The sequence below is a fragment of the Syngnathoides biaculeatus genome, chromosome 18 (genome assembly GCF_019802595.1).
Source record: "Syngnathoides biaculeatus isolate LvHL_M chromosome 18, ASM1980259v1, whole genome shotgun sequence".
Taxonomy (NCBI): domain Eukaryota; kingdom Metazoa; phylum Chordata; class Actinopteri; order Syngnathiformes; family Syngnathidae; genus Syngnathoides; species Syngnathoides biaculeatus.
In genome coordinates, this window is record NC_084657.1 from 9,431,614 (window position 1) to 9,446,915 (window position 15,302).

The 15,302-nt window shown below is 48.1% G+C and overlaps 2 protein-coding genes across 3 annotated transcripts; one reads left to right on the forward strand and one right to left on the reverse strand.

The window, feature by feature from the left end:
* The first annotated feature begins 1,626 nt into the window (after positions 1–1,626).
* Positions 1,627–8,313, forward strand: abhd11 (abhydrolase domain containing 11). Its single transcript, XM_061802678.1, has 6 exons — positions 1,627–1,924; positions 2,924–3,062; positions 4,069–4,242; positions 5,485–5,655; positions 5,904–6,085; positions 6,421–8,313. The coding sequence occupies exons 1-6, from the start codon at positions 1,791–1,793 to the stop codon at positions 6,554–6,556; spliced, it is 936 nt and encodes a 311-aa protein (XP_061658662.1). The 5' UTR covers positions 1,627–1,790; the 3' UTR covers positions 6,557–8,313.
* An 86-nt stretch (positions 8,314–8,399) lies between these two features.
* bicdl2l (bicaudal-D-related protein 2-like) lies at positions 8,400–14,943 on the reverse strand. Of its 2 annotated transcripts, XM_061802667.1 has the most exons (7): positions 14,297–14,943; positions 13,668–14,019; positions 12,407–12,526; positions 12,169–12,336; positions 10,304–10,392; positions 10,103–10,223; positions 8,400–8,837 (listed from the first exon to the last, which is right to left on the reverse strand). In XM_061802667.1, exons 1-7 carry the CDS (start codon positions 14,347–14,349, stop codon positions 8,526–8,528), a joined length of 1,215 nt encoding a protein of 404 aa, XP_061658651.1. In that variant the 5' UTR covers positions 14,350–14,943; the 3' UTR covers positions 8,400–8,525. The 2 variants fall into 2 exon arrangements, with proteins under 2 accessions (XP_061658651.1, XP_061658649.1); XM_061802665.1 differs by having other exon boundaries at positions 13,668–14,942.
* Positions 14,944–15,302: the final 359 nt, after the last annotated feature.

Sequence of the window (15,302 nt, forward strand, 5' to 3'; positions counted from 1 at the left end):
TAACGAAATAGCCAACAATGCTCAATTCTTCATTTTCATGAGAGCCTTAATTTGAACGACTGCTTTTGCAATGAAATATTATTTTGAGGTCTCGATTTCTTTGTGTTCATGTTTTTTTTTAATGAAAAATGACTACTGGCTTTTTAAAGGAGATGAGTAAGAACGGAGTTCACCTCGAAGCATTTCCCTTCCCATCACGTACCTCTCACTTCCTGTCCGTACTTGTTTTTTTCATTTTTCTGGAAATATTCTCTATTCAATTCTCTTCATAGTACTTGGTCCCCCCCCGTCATTATGATCTTGAATAAGTTTTCTGAATATCGAATAGTCGGCGAAGGAGACGATAACCCCGCTGCAAAGTCCAAGAGATAGAGGAAAAAGCGTGGAGGTTATCGCCGGTATTTTTGAACCTCTCCCCCCGCAACTTGTGCAAACCGCATCGCTCTGCGCCGTTATTATCATAATTATTACCGCTCGCTTATCTTCGACACAATAACGAGTGGACTCATTTACGTGGCGCGCAAGATGGCCGCCCCGTGTCGTTGGAATGTTGCAAAGTTGCGTCGGCTTGAAAATGTATATTGTTTCGTGTACGCGGGAATTTCACATTTATTTACATTTTGTGCGTCATATTGGAAGTCAACCGATGGTAAATTCTCCCGAACGTGTATTACATTTACATTATTAAACATGCTGTAAATGAAGTTAGGCGGAAAGCAGGAAGTGTTTCCCGTGGGATCTTTTTAAAAGGTACACACTCAGATTTCACAAAAACAAATCCAGATCCTTCAGGCTGTATGTCAAGTTTACCATGTGACCCCCGAGACCTCCCTCGCGGCCTACCCCCTCAGGCCGTCGCCATGGCGACAGCGTGCTCCATCGGGCGGAATGCTCTCCCGTGGCAACCGACGTTTGAATCCCGTGGAAGCAGGAAAACAAGAGCAGCGTCTCTGCCGCGGAAATAGGAAAACAGAACGGCTACAATGTGGCCTGTGAGAGGGATCAAACTTTAAATCGCGCCAAAGCTTTTCTTACAAGGGTAAAGCGAAGTGTGCGACATAAAAAATGTGTGGGTAGTCTAACACTCTGGCGCCACCTCGAGGTTAGTTAAAAAAGTACCCGTAGTATGAGAAATGGTTGACATTTTAAACCATCCATCCATTTTCTTTGCCAGAGTAAACTATATTGAACATGATGCCTCTGCCTCGGAGTCCTGCATTTGGGTGCGCCCCGTACCGGAGTTTTGTGACAGTATGAAGAACACAGCGACAGCGTTTTCTCGACAGCTTACAAACTTCATATTGCTATAGGTAGTTTGTAAGCTGTCAAGAAAACGCTGGGATAGGCTCCAGCAATACCACGGCCCCTTTGAGGATAAGCGGCTGAGAAAATGGATGGATGGATGTTAAGGCCTTCCTGATGTCGCAATAGGAAGTTTGTAAGCTGTCGAGAAAACGCTGGGATAGGTTCCAGCACTACCGCGGCCCTTGTGAGGATAAGCGGCTGAGCAAATGGATGAATGCTGCACATTTCAACAACAGTGGCGTCATCGCACAACGTCACGCTCCCGTTTGTCCCCGCCTCCCCGCTCTCGGCGTCCTTCTGTCCCCGCCCCCTTCTCGTCGTCCGGTCTCTCCGCTGATTGCTTTTCTCGCGTGATTGCCAATTAGCGTTTAGCCCCGCGCGCTTCGTCGCTTCCGGTGCCGAGGAGCGACTGGCGGAAGGCCGCATATGTCACCGACTTAACGCCGCGTGTAAAGTCGTCGTCTTCTGCGGGAGGGGCCGCCGCCATGACCGCCCTGTGTCGCCTGGTCACCAGGACGCAACGGACGCTCCTCGCGCTTTCTCCGGGCGGACGCCGGACGTCGTGTCGCGCGCCGGCCGGACGCAGGGACGCGAGCTCGGCCAGCTCGTCCGGCACCAGGTACTACCCGGCTCCGGGTTCCACCGCCGGGGGCTAGATAAGCCGCGTAGCTCGCCGGCTAACCGTACAAAGCTAACATCCTTGAGAGTTGTGTGGCGACGACGCGTCGTGGTTGGTTTTGGTCAAACAAAAATGGAGCAAATCGCTGTGGATTTATCGGACACATCCCCCCAAAAATGTTTAACCCTTCACTCAGTTGTCTTGTTAGCATGATGCTAAGCTAGCCTGGGTGCAACTATGTTGCAATGCCTTCAATGTCATCCATTTATTTCTGATATGTTATTCAATATTCCTTTTAAAATCGCATTGCTCCTCGAATAACGTTTTAAATCGTTACCATTATACTCTGCTGTAGTGTGAGAATTGCTGATTTTTTTTTTTTTTTTAAGCCTACTCTAATCACGTTGTTGACATTGACATCGTCGAGAAGTCAACATGAATTTTCAGGAAAACCTACGAATACCTACTTTATGTAATTAATAATTCTGATGTGTTTTTCCACCTTTATAATACCAGAGAATTGGTTACCTATGACCGAACTAAAGTGCTACAAAATTCTGTATATACACTGTACTAATGCCCTCAATTTATTTGCTAAATTTACGAGTCTGTTTAATTGAACACTTTTCAGTTATTGTTTTGAATGAATGGCAACAAGTGCATCCAAATTGGTCATTCCATTTTCAAATGTTTCATCAAAGAGCATTTCGCTCTTCCGCCTCTTCATCGCCGGCGTACTCTGATGAATTACAGTCCCGACATTATTGGGAATAAGGAACAAAAAAATTTCCGACCAGTGACGTGAAAATGTCATCATTTTTCCTTTAGCAAGCCTGACGATCGCTCGGCGTTGCGACTCAGCGGATTAAAGTGTTCACCTCCTCGCCTTGATTGACTCCCAACAGGATGTTCACGCGTGCAGCGATGGCACGTACATATTGTGTATTAATGATACAACATGTCTATTCACATGCGCACTGCCGTGTTGTGTCCTCCCAGCTTAGTCAACCTGACTTACGACGTGTTTGACGGGAAGGGAGAAAGCGGCACGCCGCTGGTCTTCCTGCACGGATTGTTCGGGAGCAAATCAAACTTTCACTCCATCGCCAAGTCGCTGGTGCAGCGGACCGGTCGAAAGGTAAACTTGGAAACGTGCGTGCGTTGACATGTAATTCTTTAAAAAAAAAAAATACTGTTTTGAAGGACGCGCCTCATTTCCGCGCCGTCGTTTGCTTTGTGCCGCCAAGCAGAGCGACGGGAAATGAATTGGGCAATCTGTAAATTAAAAAAAATAAGATACTGACATATAGGATGATGTCAGACGAGCTGAATTGCGTTGTCTTCTTCTGTGGTAGTGCCTTGGGTAAACTGTTTGTTTTTTTTTTCCCCCACTAACCCTAACCCCCAAAATTTACGGATTGCAGGTTTAGATTTTCTTTTGTTTTGTCCCAAATTCTCCAACTTCAGCATTCATGATAAACGAGTAACGCGGTTGTTGCTGGTTTCTGTGTTTAGCGAGCTGATACCAGGAGAAAGTTACAGATTTGACCAAAGAGAGACCCGAAGAAAACCTGAGTTAATTTAGTCGTGGCCTATTTTTTTATCTGTAATTATTCCAGTTGGGTGAGAGGCCGGGGTGCACCCTGGATTAGTCACTGGTCACTGTCGGGCGACAAATAGACAAAGGCATTCATGCTCGCATTCGGTTTTTGGACAGAAAAACCCAGATCAAACTCACGCAAGTGCAGGGAGGCTTAGCATAGATTTAAACACGTGACTTTGAGGCAATGATGCCAACCACTTTTTCGCCGTTTCAGCAGATTTTTATTTCTTTTTTTTTTTTTTAAACCGCTTATTTTTTTGTTCCCACTCACGGATTTTGGCTTTTCGCGCTCAACCCGATCTTCCGGCAACATTGGGGTCCACTGTGTCATTCGTACATAAATGTTTTGCGAATGTCATGCACTTCCACCTCAGGCAAAAGACAAAAAAAAAACGACCGAGTCTTCCTGTTCTACGCACAAATCCTGAAGACGGACTCTCAGGCCAGATAATAAGAGCGTACATTTAGCATTGAAGTTGTGTTCAGGGTCGTGTTTTGTTGCTTGCTCCAAGTGTCCTCAACCTTCCTTTTGTCCAGTCAGGTGCTGACCATTGACGCCCGTAACCACGGCAACAGCCCCCACAATCCCCAGCTGACGTACCAGGCCATGAGCGGTGACCTCTCCCACCTTCTGTCCCAGCTGCGGATCGACAAGTGCGTCCTGATCGGACACAGCATGGGCGGCAAGACGGCCATGACCGCTGCCCTCACGCAGGTCGCAAGGCGCATCCCTGTCCTACTAGTGCAGCACGGGACTCAAACCATTCCAATGATAACACTAGTGCTAGTATTTATTTATTTGTTTTACATCCTGACTTTCAGGTTTTTCTGCAGTTCCCTTTTCAATCCCAAAAATCTCCTTTCATTCCCATTTAACAAAAAGCTCCACATCTTTCCCGTTCAAAATTCATAAAATTCAGCCCATTTTAACATTCTAAGCATTCTGACATTCCCAACGTTTCACATTTTCCCCAATTTTCTACCTTACAAGTCCTGTATTTCGCTTCCATGTACCGTCATTCCCGGCCTACAGAGCGCACCTCGTTACGAGCCTCACCGAGTACCTTTGTAAAGGAAATACCAGCTGGTGCATACAGCTGTGTAAAAGCTTTAAGTGCCCACATTGAAACACGAGATTTTTACAAAGACGGTACACAGAAAGTTTCATGCTAGTGCTCATGCTAGCGCCACGCTAACGCTAACTGGGCCAGTTAAAATAAAGCTTACCGGTAAATATCAGCGAGACACCCCAGTTACAGCAGCAACACGTTAGCACAACGCTACCGGTAGCGCAGCGCTAACAGGGCCGGTAAAAGTCACTTCCTTGGCTCATGTATTCCACCGGTCTCGTTCTTACTTTTTCCGCTCCATTGCCCCCTTGCGGCCGTTAGGGGAAAAAAAAAATCCGCAAATTAGCTGCATCGCCACATAAACCGCGGGGTTGCAGGCGTGTGTGGACAAATTACCGGAAATTACGGTAGTTACTCTTAACACGTGGTACAAAAGTGTCAAATCCGTTTTAAAAAAATAAAATAAAAATACTTGGCTTTTGGCAGAAAAGGCCCCTCTGACAGTTACGTTCGTTTGACCCACTTTTGTATCGGCTTTTTCCATATTTTGCTAAGACCGCCCCCTCTCCTCTGATTGGTTCTGCGAGCTTGCGAGCGCACGCATTCGTCCGGTCGTGTTCAATATCGTTCAGCGCCGGCCCGTATTAAATTTCACAGCATTCGCAGGTTATTTCTCCAGAATCATCCACATATGGTTCAGTTGTTTTGTTGTGATAGGCCAAAAATGGCAATATTAATAGAAAAATGTAATGCAATAATATGAAGTCATTCTACTGCACCCTGGTGGGTTTTATCAGTGTGCTGAATTTGATGACGAGGGCAAAGGGTTATCGAAGGGGTGGCGTGGACTTAAATGCTGAAAAGCAGTTTTGTTTCCACTCGGTCAGCCCGAGCTGGTGGAGCGGCTGGTGGTGGTGGACATCAGTCCGGCTCAGAGCAACACCAGAACCAACTTCCACGAGTACATCCGCGCCATGCAGGGCGTGGAGATCCCGGACGACCTGCCGCGTTCCACCGCCAGACGGATGGCCGAAGACCAGCTGCGGCACCGAGTCAAGGTCAGAGCGCCGCTGCCGGCGTCAGTTGGCGAAAAATTACTCTTATGCTCAAAATGGGATCACTAAAATTCGTGTATGGGGATTGGGAAAGAGGCATTTGTTCACTTTTCCCCTACTTCCTAAAATCACTACAAAGGGATTTTGCATGGAAATTTTCAAGAACTATCTTGGTCCATGATTTAAAGATGGCCGTCTCGCTCGTGACTGGCTTTTGCCAAGACGGCTTTTGAAGGTTTTCCCTGTTTCAGGAGCACTCGGTGCGTCAGTTCCTGCTCACCAACCTCGTGGAGCAGAACGGCCGTTACGCCTGGAGGGTCAACCTGGACGCCGTCTCGGTTCACCTCGATGACCTCATGAGCTTCCCGAGCTTCGACTGTTCGTATCGGGGCCCCGCGCTCTTCCTGGGCGGAACCAGTTCTGCGTACATCAGGTAAGACGTTCGCCCCGGTGAAGTCGGGACGTTGTGTAAAACGTCCGTTGAAATGCAATGATTTGAGAATCCAATTCGACGGCACATGCAAAAAAAAAAAAAAAAAATACTTGAAAAGAGCAACAAAAGAATGGGAAAGTTGAGGAATGAGGGGGGAAAAAAAAAATACATGAACCATGCCGGACAATGCTGACTATTGGCATGTCTAAACAGCTCCCTCTGGTGGTCACCTTTTTGATATTAGTTGTTTATCTTACCAACATTGGAGCAAACCCTCCAATTTAATGATTGCACGGCTTATCAAAATGCCTAAAATGGAGCGTTTCCACACACAGCTCCGAAGATTACCCGGAAATCGAGAGGCTGTTCCCCTGCGCCAACATCCAGTACATTCCCGACGCCAGCCACTGGATCCACGCCGACAAACCGCTGGACTTCATCAGCTCCATCATCTCCTTCCTGCAGTCCTAACAACGCCGTCGTCGTCCTGCGCCTTCCCGTGATGGGCTCAGAACTCGGGGAGGGCGACGCAAGTCAACGTCTTGTTGCTTGTGTCGAGGAAATTGCGTGACTACGGGCCGGTGTCGTGCGGGACCGTACTGGATGCCGACGTCCTTCTGTTACTGTTACACACCCGCACATAGAGCGAACCCGCGTTTATTGCGAAGGGGTCTGGGGTTTCCGGAATCCCCCGCAAAGGTATTCCTTAGCACCTGCTGTCACTTTCTCGCCGTCAAGAAATGGGAGACTCGAAATGGAGACGTGACTTTGAAGAAACCAAAACACGAAAACCTTCTGGCGCGCACGGGCCTCCGAATAAGAGGGCAAGCGTGCTTCCTTTGAGCCGTTTTGTCAGTCGACCAGAAAAATTGGCGCATAAAACAAATTGCGGTATTACGTATTTCAGAACGAATTATGTTCAAACTTGGGGCTGCTGATTTTTTTTTTTTTTTTTTTTTTTACGATGAGTCTGACTCCAATTAAAAAAAAAAAAATGCTTTGTTCAAAAAAAGATTTCAAATTGACTTGTTTTCCCAAATTCAAGCCCATCTTTGCAAAGATATTCAAAAATGAGGATTGACAGTCTGCTAATCCTCCGATTTTTAACCCACATCACATACGGCGGAGCAGCAACAACCAAGTGGATTATGCAGTATTAGTCGCTGTCAAATATTCCCCCTGCGATGTGTGAGGAACGAATATTACAACCCGCTGCTGAGCTTTTCCTCTTACTCAATTCGGCTGCGTAGTGGTCAAAGCTGCCCGCGGTGTTGTAGCACAGCCTGTACGCCTCTTAATTCAGGACTTGGGGGTGGGGGGGGGCTAAAAATAAAAACTGTAATAGCAAAAAGCGCAAATGATGCTATGCGATAATGCTGGCAAACACTGAATACAGCTATTATGCTGCCATTTTTAGATAAGCTATGCTAATTATTTTGCTGCGTGTTAAAGGGAGGGGTTGTCTTATCCAATATCCACTGTCCAAGCTGCTTATCCATACAAGGGAGCAGCAGAGCTCATCCCTATCTTAGCTAACATTGGGCGAAAGGGAGACTGCAGCCTAAACCGGTCGCCAGTCAGTCGCAGGGCGTATAGCGACGGCATCGATGAGCGGGAATTGATCGCCTAATATGTGTCTAATATGACGTAGAAAAATAAGTTTAAGATGTTTAACAGACCTTGCGATCGTCTGACTGGATGCAACATCGATGAGCGGGAATTGATCGCCTAATATGTGTCTAATATGACGTAGAAAAATAAGTTTAAGATGTTTAACAGACCTTGCGATCGTCTGACTGGATGCAAATGAGCAACTCGCCAGCGAGGCATTGTGTTCTTCCCGAGCCTTCAAAAGGGTTTTGATTGTCGTGTCGAGACGTATTTATGAATTGTTCATCGCAGAAGTCGCTGCAAACTAATACTGACAGAGTTACGCAACCGAGAAAGGCGTATTTCCGTGTTTACGACGTCGGACGCGTCGGGATCAGCTCCCCAGTCGGCAATTTGATCGGCAGCCGGCCTGCGCGTCAGTTTTACGAGCAGCCGCGACGCGGCAGACGCGCCCGCGGCTCCTCTTTGAAATGATTTCCGTATATGCCACAATTGGAGCTTTTCCATGCATGCTTGTGTCCCTCAGTGCAAATGGATTTATGTATGTGTCCACATAGAATCTCAATGTAAACATAATATATTGTATAATCATAATATAATAATGTGGTGAAGACTGATCGTGGCGGCTGGTGTTGTTTATTTACAAAATCGTAACCGAAGCAAACAATCACACATATACATATTCTGTGTGTATCGAGACAAAGGAAGCTAAAGTAAGTTGTCACGCTCGTGTAAACATTTAAGAAATTGTTCATGTTGCTCATCATTAATCTGTAGTCAAATCAAAATCGTCGGTCAACTTAGCGGCGCGGCCCCGAACCTCCGAAGTTCAGTCGAGCGAGACCGCGTGGAAGCCGTCGTCGTCCCTCCGCTGGACCGCCTCCTGCAGCGAGGGCCGCCCCCCGTTGCCCCTCTTCCACTTTTCCCTCCAGGTCGGCGAGAGCTGAGGACGGCCGAAGAAAGTGGGGCTGTGGACGGGCGAGTCGGGGGAGGCGGGCCCGGGCGCCACCGGGAAGTTGGCGGGCCGCTGCACGGGTGCCTTGTTCCTCCTCAGGATGCCCATGCGGGATGTTTTCTTCTGGCTCTGTTCCACCTGCTGCTGCAACACCAGCTGCTGCTGCAGCAACAGCTGCATGTCCTCCTGAACGCCAGCAGAGAAAACGGCGACGCCGCGGTCAGGACGCCGGCTGGGCTGCGGACATCTCGTTTAAGTCGACCTTGCCTCGTGTAAGTGCATCCGCGACGGTGAGCGTGTGACGGATCTAGCCTTCCGACGCGCATATTTAGATCAGTGATTCCCAAACAGCGTGCCGTGGGAAGTTATCCAATTTTATGTAATTGCTATAAAAAAAACATCTATTCCAGGAAATAATGTATGTTTATTCATCTATTTGTGCCAGTTGAGGCACAATGAAAGAACAGAAAAAAATCCTCTTAGTACATACAGTAATGAATCGATCCGTTTTTGGTGACATTTGCTTTTGTGGGTGTGCCAGGGGATTTTTCAATTGTAAAATATGTGCCTTGCCTCTGTAAAGGTTGGAAATCACTGATTAAGATGATATGCGGATCACTTCTACCTCACAACAGACTCCCAGAGTATGTACGAGCCAGCCCGGCCGGAGCCGTGCTCAGTGGGTGCATCGACACATTTAGCAACCCCTGATTAACATACGCGGATCTTTTATTACATTCTGAGAGGATTACAACCCACCCCTCCCGCCCCCAAACTGTTTATTTTAGTCTCTCTATAAACAGCTACCTGTCATATGGAACCCACGAAGCTCTCATCCTTTCCATTTTTTCATAACGAACTGGGTCTTTTTGAAAAGTATGAAGAATGAATCCATCCTCCCGAGTGTTCGAACGATATCCAGCAATCGAACGAGCCGGCATTTTGGCTAACGCGAAGGAACAACGAGCTACCTTCCCGGAGGTAAAACTAGTATAAACATACGAACCCGCCTGAGTGCGCTACTGGCTGTGACGTCACTTCCTGCTTCTTCACCAAAACAAATCCCTCGAGAGGATTTTCACGGCGGGAGTTACAAAAAGCCATAAATGTCAAAATTATGTTTTGTGGTGAAAATACGGACGGGTCCATTCCAGCTACTAAATATCATGAATTTCGTGACAGTGGACCTTTAACGTTCCATGCCACAACATTTTTGCCATACAACATTTACGGCGGATTCCGAGCTGAGGCGGGCGCGGTTATTTTTAAGGTCGACAGGCAGGACGCCGTCACTCCCTGTAGGTTTTAACAAGGCGTCGCCGGGCGTGCCTTTAATAGCCAAACGATTATAGGTTTGGGTTTTGGCAGACGGGGGAGACGTCTTTCTGGTTTCAGCAAATGCCGACGTGGCCGCGTACCACCCGGCGGCTCCCCGAGCGGTACCATCTCACCTTCCAGGCCTCGAGCTCCAGAGACAGCTCCAAGCGTTTCTGCGCCGCCTCCAGCAACTGGTTGTTGAGCTGCATCATCTCCGACTTGCTGCGCAGGAGCTCCGTCTCCATCGCCTTCTTCCTGACGGCGCACACGCAAACCGTGAGAGGGAGACCGCGGGCAGACGGCTCGCCGTTCAGCCCGCCGGCCGCGCCACTAACTTCTCGATGGCGTCGTCCCGATCCCGCAGCGCCTGTTGCAGCAGGGCGCCGTCCTCTGAACCGCCGGCTCCCGGAGGCGACCTGGCGTCCTAAAGGCACAGTCACGCATTCCGTTAGAGGCTTGCTAGCTTTCAATATTTCCGCGTTACTCGTGCCAGGTTCCCCTCAAGGCGCTTAAATCTCTCTCACACACACCTAAATAAAAAAAGCATCTAGCTAGTGTCCTCTCACGTCGGCTGGAACAGGTCAAACCGCATCGCTCAATGCCAGGAGGAGGCTCGACGTTCTTCTTTGCGGCATAACGTACTTTGCCTCTGGAAACCTTTCCTTTCAGAACTCTACTTTTTTTTTTTTTTTTTTTTTAGCCTTTCACGTTACGCAAAAGATGACACTCATTTTCACGCGTTCGCCGCTTGTTACGGTGACTACGGATTGCCCCCGTCCACGTTGTCCCAAGTCACAAAGTCCTTGAAAGGGAGCAACTTTTGTAATAATCCAATCAAAGGAACAAGAGCTTGAGTAGAAGCTACTAAGTTGTCACAGCAAATGAGAAGATTCATACTTAAGTCCTCGCAAATCAGGAGAGAAAACTCAATACACTGGAAAGGTAGAGTAAGAAAACGTTAAGGACCTCACAGATTCCAATGAGAATCTTTTAAAGGAGTTGAAATCTTTCAGGAGAAATTTCCAGGTAAATAGAAAATGACTGATGTGAGTCAAGTGTTTCTTGTGTCTGCTAAATGGAAAAAGCAGGTCTGATTGTTTGATTGTTTCAGGTGATAGTAGGACTCCATCAAGGCTGCCCTTTGTCACCGATTTTGTTCATAACTTTTACGGGCAGAATTTCTAGCCGCAGCCGAGGTGTTGAGGGTGTCCGGTTTTGGCGACCTTGGCATCGCATCTCTGGTCTTTGTAGATGATGCGGTCCTGTTGGCTTCATCAAGCCATGATCTCCGGCTCTCGCTGGAGCAAGTCGCAGCAGAGTGTGAAGCGGCCGGGATGAGAATCAGCACCTCCAAGTCAGAGACTGTGGTCCTCGGTCGGAAAAGGGTGGCGTGCCATTCTCCGGGTCGGGGATGATGTCCTGCCCCAAGTGGAGGAGTTCAAGTATCTTAGGGTCTTGTTCACGAGTGAGGGAAGAATGGAGCGGGAGATCGACGTGACAGATCAGTGCAGCGTCTGGAGTGATGTGGACTTTGTATCGGTCCGTTGTGGTAAAGAGGGAGCTGAGTTGAAAGGAGAACCTCTCAATTTACCAGTTGATCTAAGTTCCTACCCTGACCTATGGGCACGAGCAGTGGGTTGTGACCGAAAGAACAAGATCCCGGATACAAGCGGCCAAAATGAGTTTCCTCCGCAGGGTGTCCAGGTTCTCCCTGAGAGAACGGGTGAGAACCTTGGTCATCAGGGAGGGGCTCAGTGTCGAGCCGCTGCTCCTCCGCATTTAGAGGCGCCAGATGAGGTGGCTGGGGCATCTGATCCGGATGCCTCCCTGGTGAGGTGTTCCGGCCAGGCACGTCCCACCGGAAAGAGACCCGGAGGACGACCCAGGATACGTTGGAGAGACTATGTCTCTTGGCTGACTTGGCTGGCGAAAGGGAATTCTGGATAGCCCTGCTGAAGCTACTCCCTCCGCAGCTCGACCCGGAAAAGCGGTAGATAATAGATGAATGGGCCTGTGTCTTTGGACAAAAGTTAAATAAACGTACTATATCGTTCATTCAAGACAGCAAATATGATGTGCGTAAATGCAAACGAAGCCGAAGCAGGGAATAAGTTCAAAAAAAGATCATGTCAACGATTAATATTTCTACGGTTGCCTATGGCAATGTGAGCGGACGTCTGAAAAGCAGTTTTTGCGTCACCTTTTTGGTGATGCCGCTGACGGCCATCTTGCGGGCGATGTCCTGCAGCCGGGCGAGGGCGGCGTCCAGGCGGTTTTCTCCGGGGGGCGGCAGCTCCGGGGCGCGCCCCCCCTGGTGCTCGGGGATCGTCTGCATCAGCCGCAGGATGGACAATATCTCCTCCGTCACCTGAACGCATCGTCGCCGCACGTGCCGTCAGATTTTGCCGCGGCGGGCAGGCGGGCGCACGCAGTGTTACCCTCTCTCGGTCTTGACTCCACCCGGGTCCTTGTCGGCTCTGCTGCAGTTTGTCCACCTGCGCCTTGAGCTTGATGCTGCGCCTGCGCGACAACTCCACCTCCCGACGCACCTCCTTCAACTGGAACAACGATCGGTGGTCACGTCTTTGCTTGCAGTCCTACTTTTTGGGTATTCGCGTTGTGGATCATCTCATAGCGAGGACTCACAGTCCTACTTTCACATTAGTTGGACTTTCCGCTTCCGACAAAATGTGAAATTCCACCCCTTCTCTGTTGCGCTTATCCCCACGCGGGTTGCGGCTAATTATTGCAATGAAATGGTTCTTCAAACTTGTACTTTTTGGGCAGGCCTGGGCAAAAATTGGAGCTTCAGGCTCGCTCACATTTGATTATTTAAATGCGCCAGCTGATTTTGCACATGAAAAAAAAAAAACTTTAAATCACAAATTTTATAGGTAATCAATCAAAATAGCTTATTCAATACATTTTTTTTAATTACACCGATTAGTTACAATGGGGCAGAATAGTGACACGACTGGTTAGAGTGGTAGCCTCACAGTTCTGAGGAGCAAAGTTTAAATCCAAGTCCACTGGGTGGGCACTCGGGTTTCCTCCCACAACCCCAAAACATGCTTGCATTCATTGGAGACCCCAAATTGCCACAAGGTGTGATCGTGAGCACTACTGTTTGCCTCTATGTGCCCTGCGATTGGCTGGCGACCAGTTCAGGGTGTGTCCTGCCCGTTGACAGCTGGGAGAGGCTCCGGCACGCCCCGTGACCCTCGTGAGGATAAGCGCCACATAAAATGGATGGATGGATGTTCATATCCAATTTTTCATGTTTTTTACAATAAATGTTTTTTTTACGAGGTAAATGAATAAGAAACATTTTCACTGACCAATTTTGCAGGATTTTGGTTCACGTGAACTCAAGACTTTGCCCCCCCCCCCACCTGCATCAAGTTACCACTTGAGCAATTTTGAATTGCGTAATAAGTTCTTTCCATCCAAGTCTTTGGAATGTCGAAATCGTTTTTCAGTTTCCACAAACATCTTCCTCAAAACATTTGAAATATCGAATATTAGTTTTTCTCGTGTGTCTTTTGGGGGTAGACGGGTATATAAATGATCAAAAGGGTGCCAAAGCGTTCATGTTTTGGCCCCGCCCCTTCGTGCGAGTTGACGTCACTTATTTATCTCGCAGTGAAAAATCCAAATGACAAATGTAATCTTGAATTTTTGTACCGGACTGTACCGTACCGTGTCATTGACGTGTCCGAGGGTCCTGCGTCTGCCGAGCGGCCGGCCGCCGTTGATGAGGTCGGGCAGGGTCATGTAGCTCCTCTGGAAGGGGGACTCGCCCCCGTCCGCGGTGGGAGACTCGGAGCGCCCCTGGTGCCGCGGGTCTCCGTCGGGTTCCGATGTCGACTGCGGATCGGGACTTGAGTCGCCCCTCTCACGCACGTCCCCCAGGCTCATTCCGGCGAGGATGCACGGGTCTGCGTCGGTACCGCAGCCGTCCGCAGCGTCCGGGCCGTCGTCCTCCGGTTCCGACAGCGAGGCGGAGCGGCGCGGCGTCGCTCGCTGCTGAGCGGGTCTGGACTGCACTCTGCTGAGGGAACAGTACAACTGCTCGCTGGAGCTCAAGCGCGGGCGCAGACGCGAGTTGAGGTCAGAGAAGTCCGCGGAGAAGTCCGGATCTCGGCTGGTGTAGCTCATCGTGCCGGACCGCCAAGGAGAGGAAAGAGCAAAAAAAAAAAAAAAAAAAGGAAAGAAAGCCAAGCTCGACGAGTCAAAAGATCTGCTTGAAGAATGTTTCCTAACAGGTTTTTCCTGCCGTGACGAGACAGCCGCTGCGAGTCATTCAGTCCGTCGACGACGTCACTTACTTCCTTTTGTCCCACTTCTCAGAAGACGTCACATGCCTGCGCATACAACCCATAAATTAAGCATGGACTTTCACCCCCATTGTAGTCCGGGACGAGCTGCACAGAATATGAATTTTTCAACAACCAAATTCAGTACAGTGTTTCCCCGCTATTCGTGTGGTGGGGATTATGTTCCTTGCACCCCATGCAAATTAACAAAAATCCCCCAATAATACAAATAATACCATATTTTTGCAACAATAAAATGCACTTAAAATCCTATATATCCTCCAAAATGGAGACTCGACTAACTTGTGTGACTTGTCCGATGAAGTAACGCAATGTTAGCAGTTATGTCAGCACGTTTTAATTATATGTATCTATATTTTTAATTTAGTCATTCATTCTTATTATTGTATATGTAAGTTATGATTTAATAGCACAAGATAGTGAAAAAAAATTGCATTTTACATCAAAAAGCAGAAGCTTACGTCGGGCCTCACAACTGACTACTCAACTGAAAATTATCATGCCATAGCATAACTAGCAAGTAATAAAACAATTTTTTTTAAAAATGACTTACAAAATAATTGACACAAAACATGTATTTTAACCTCTACGTGCTCCCAACATGCTTTGCGAGACCGAGGATCTCTTGCCGTCCTACACAGGCAGACCAAAAAAAAAAAAAAAAAAAAAGCAAATTTTGGAGCTCATTGTAAATAGGCGCTACATCTATTTTGGCGTCTTGTCTATTTGTGCAAATCCGGTAATCAATAATAATAATGAAAAATGTTGGAGAGCAAAGTCTGCGAATATGCGGGGCCGCCAACGGTGAACCGCGAATGGGTAAGGGCACATTGCATACGGTTGAAAGGAGAAGTTTACACATATTGTGTACATTTTTTTGTCTCACTGTCTGAAAACTATGTCATCATCAGATGACTTGACATACGTTGTTGTTGTTGTTTTTTTGTGTGTTTCCGGAATGAACGACACGCGTTAACTCTGCGCAGATCGCATGCGG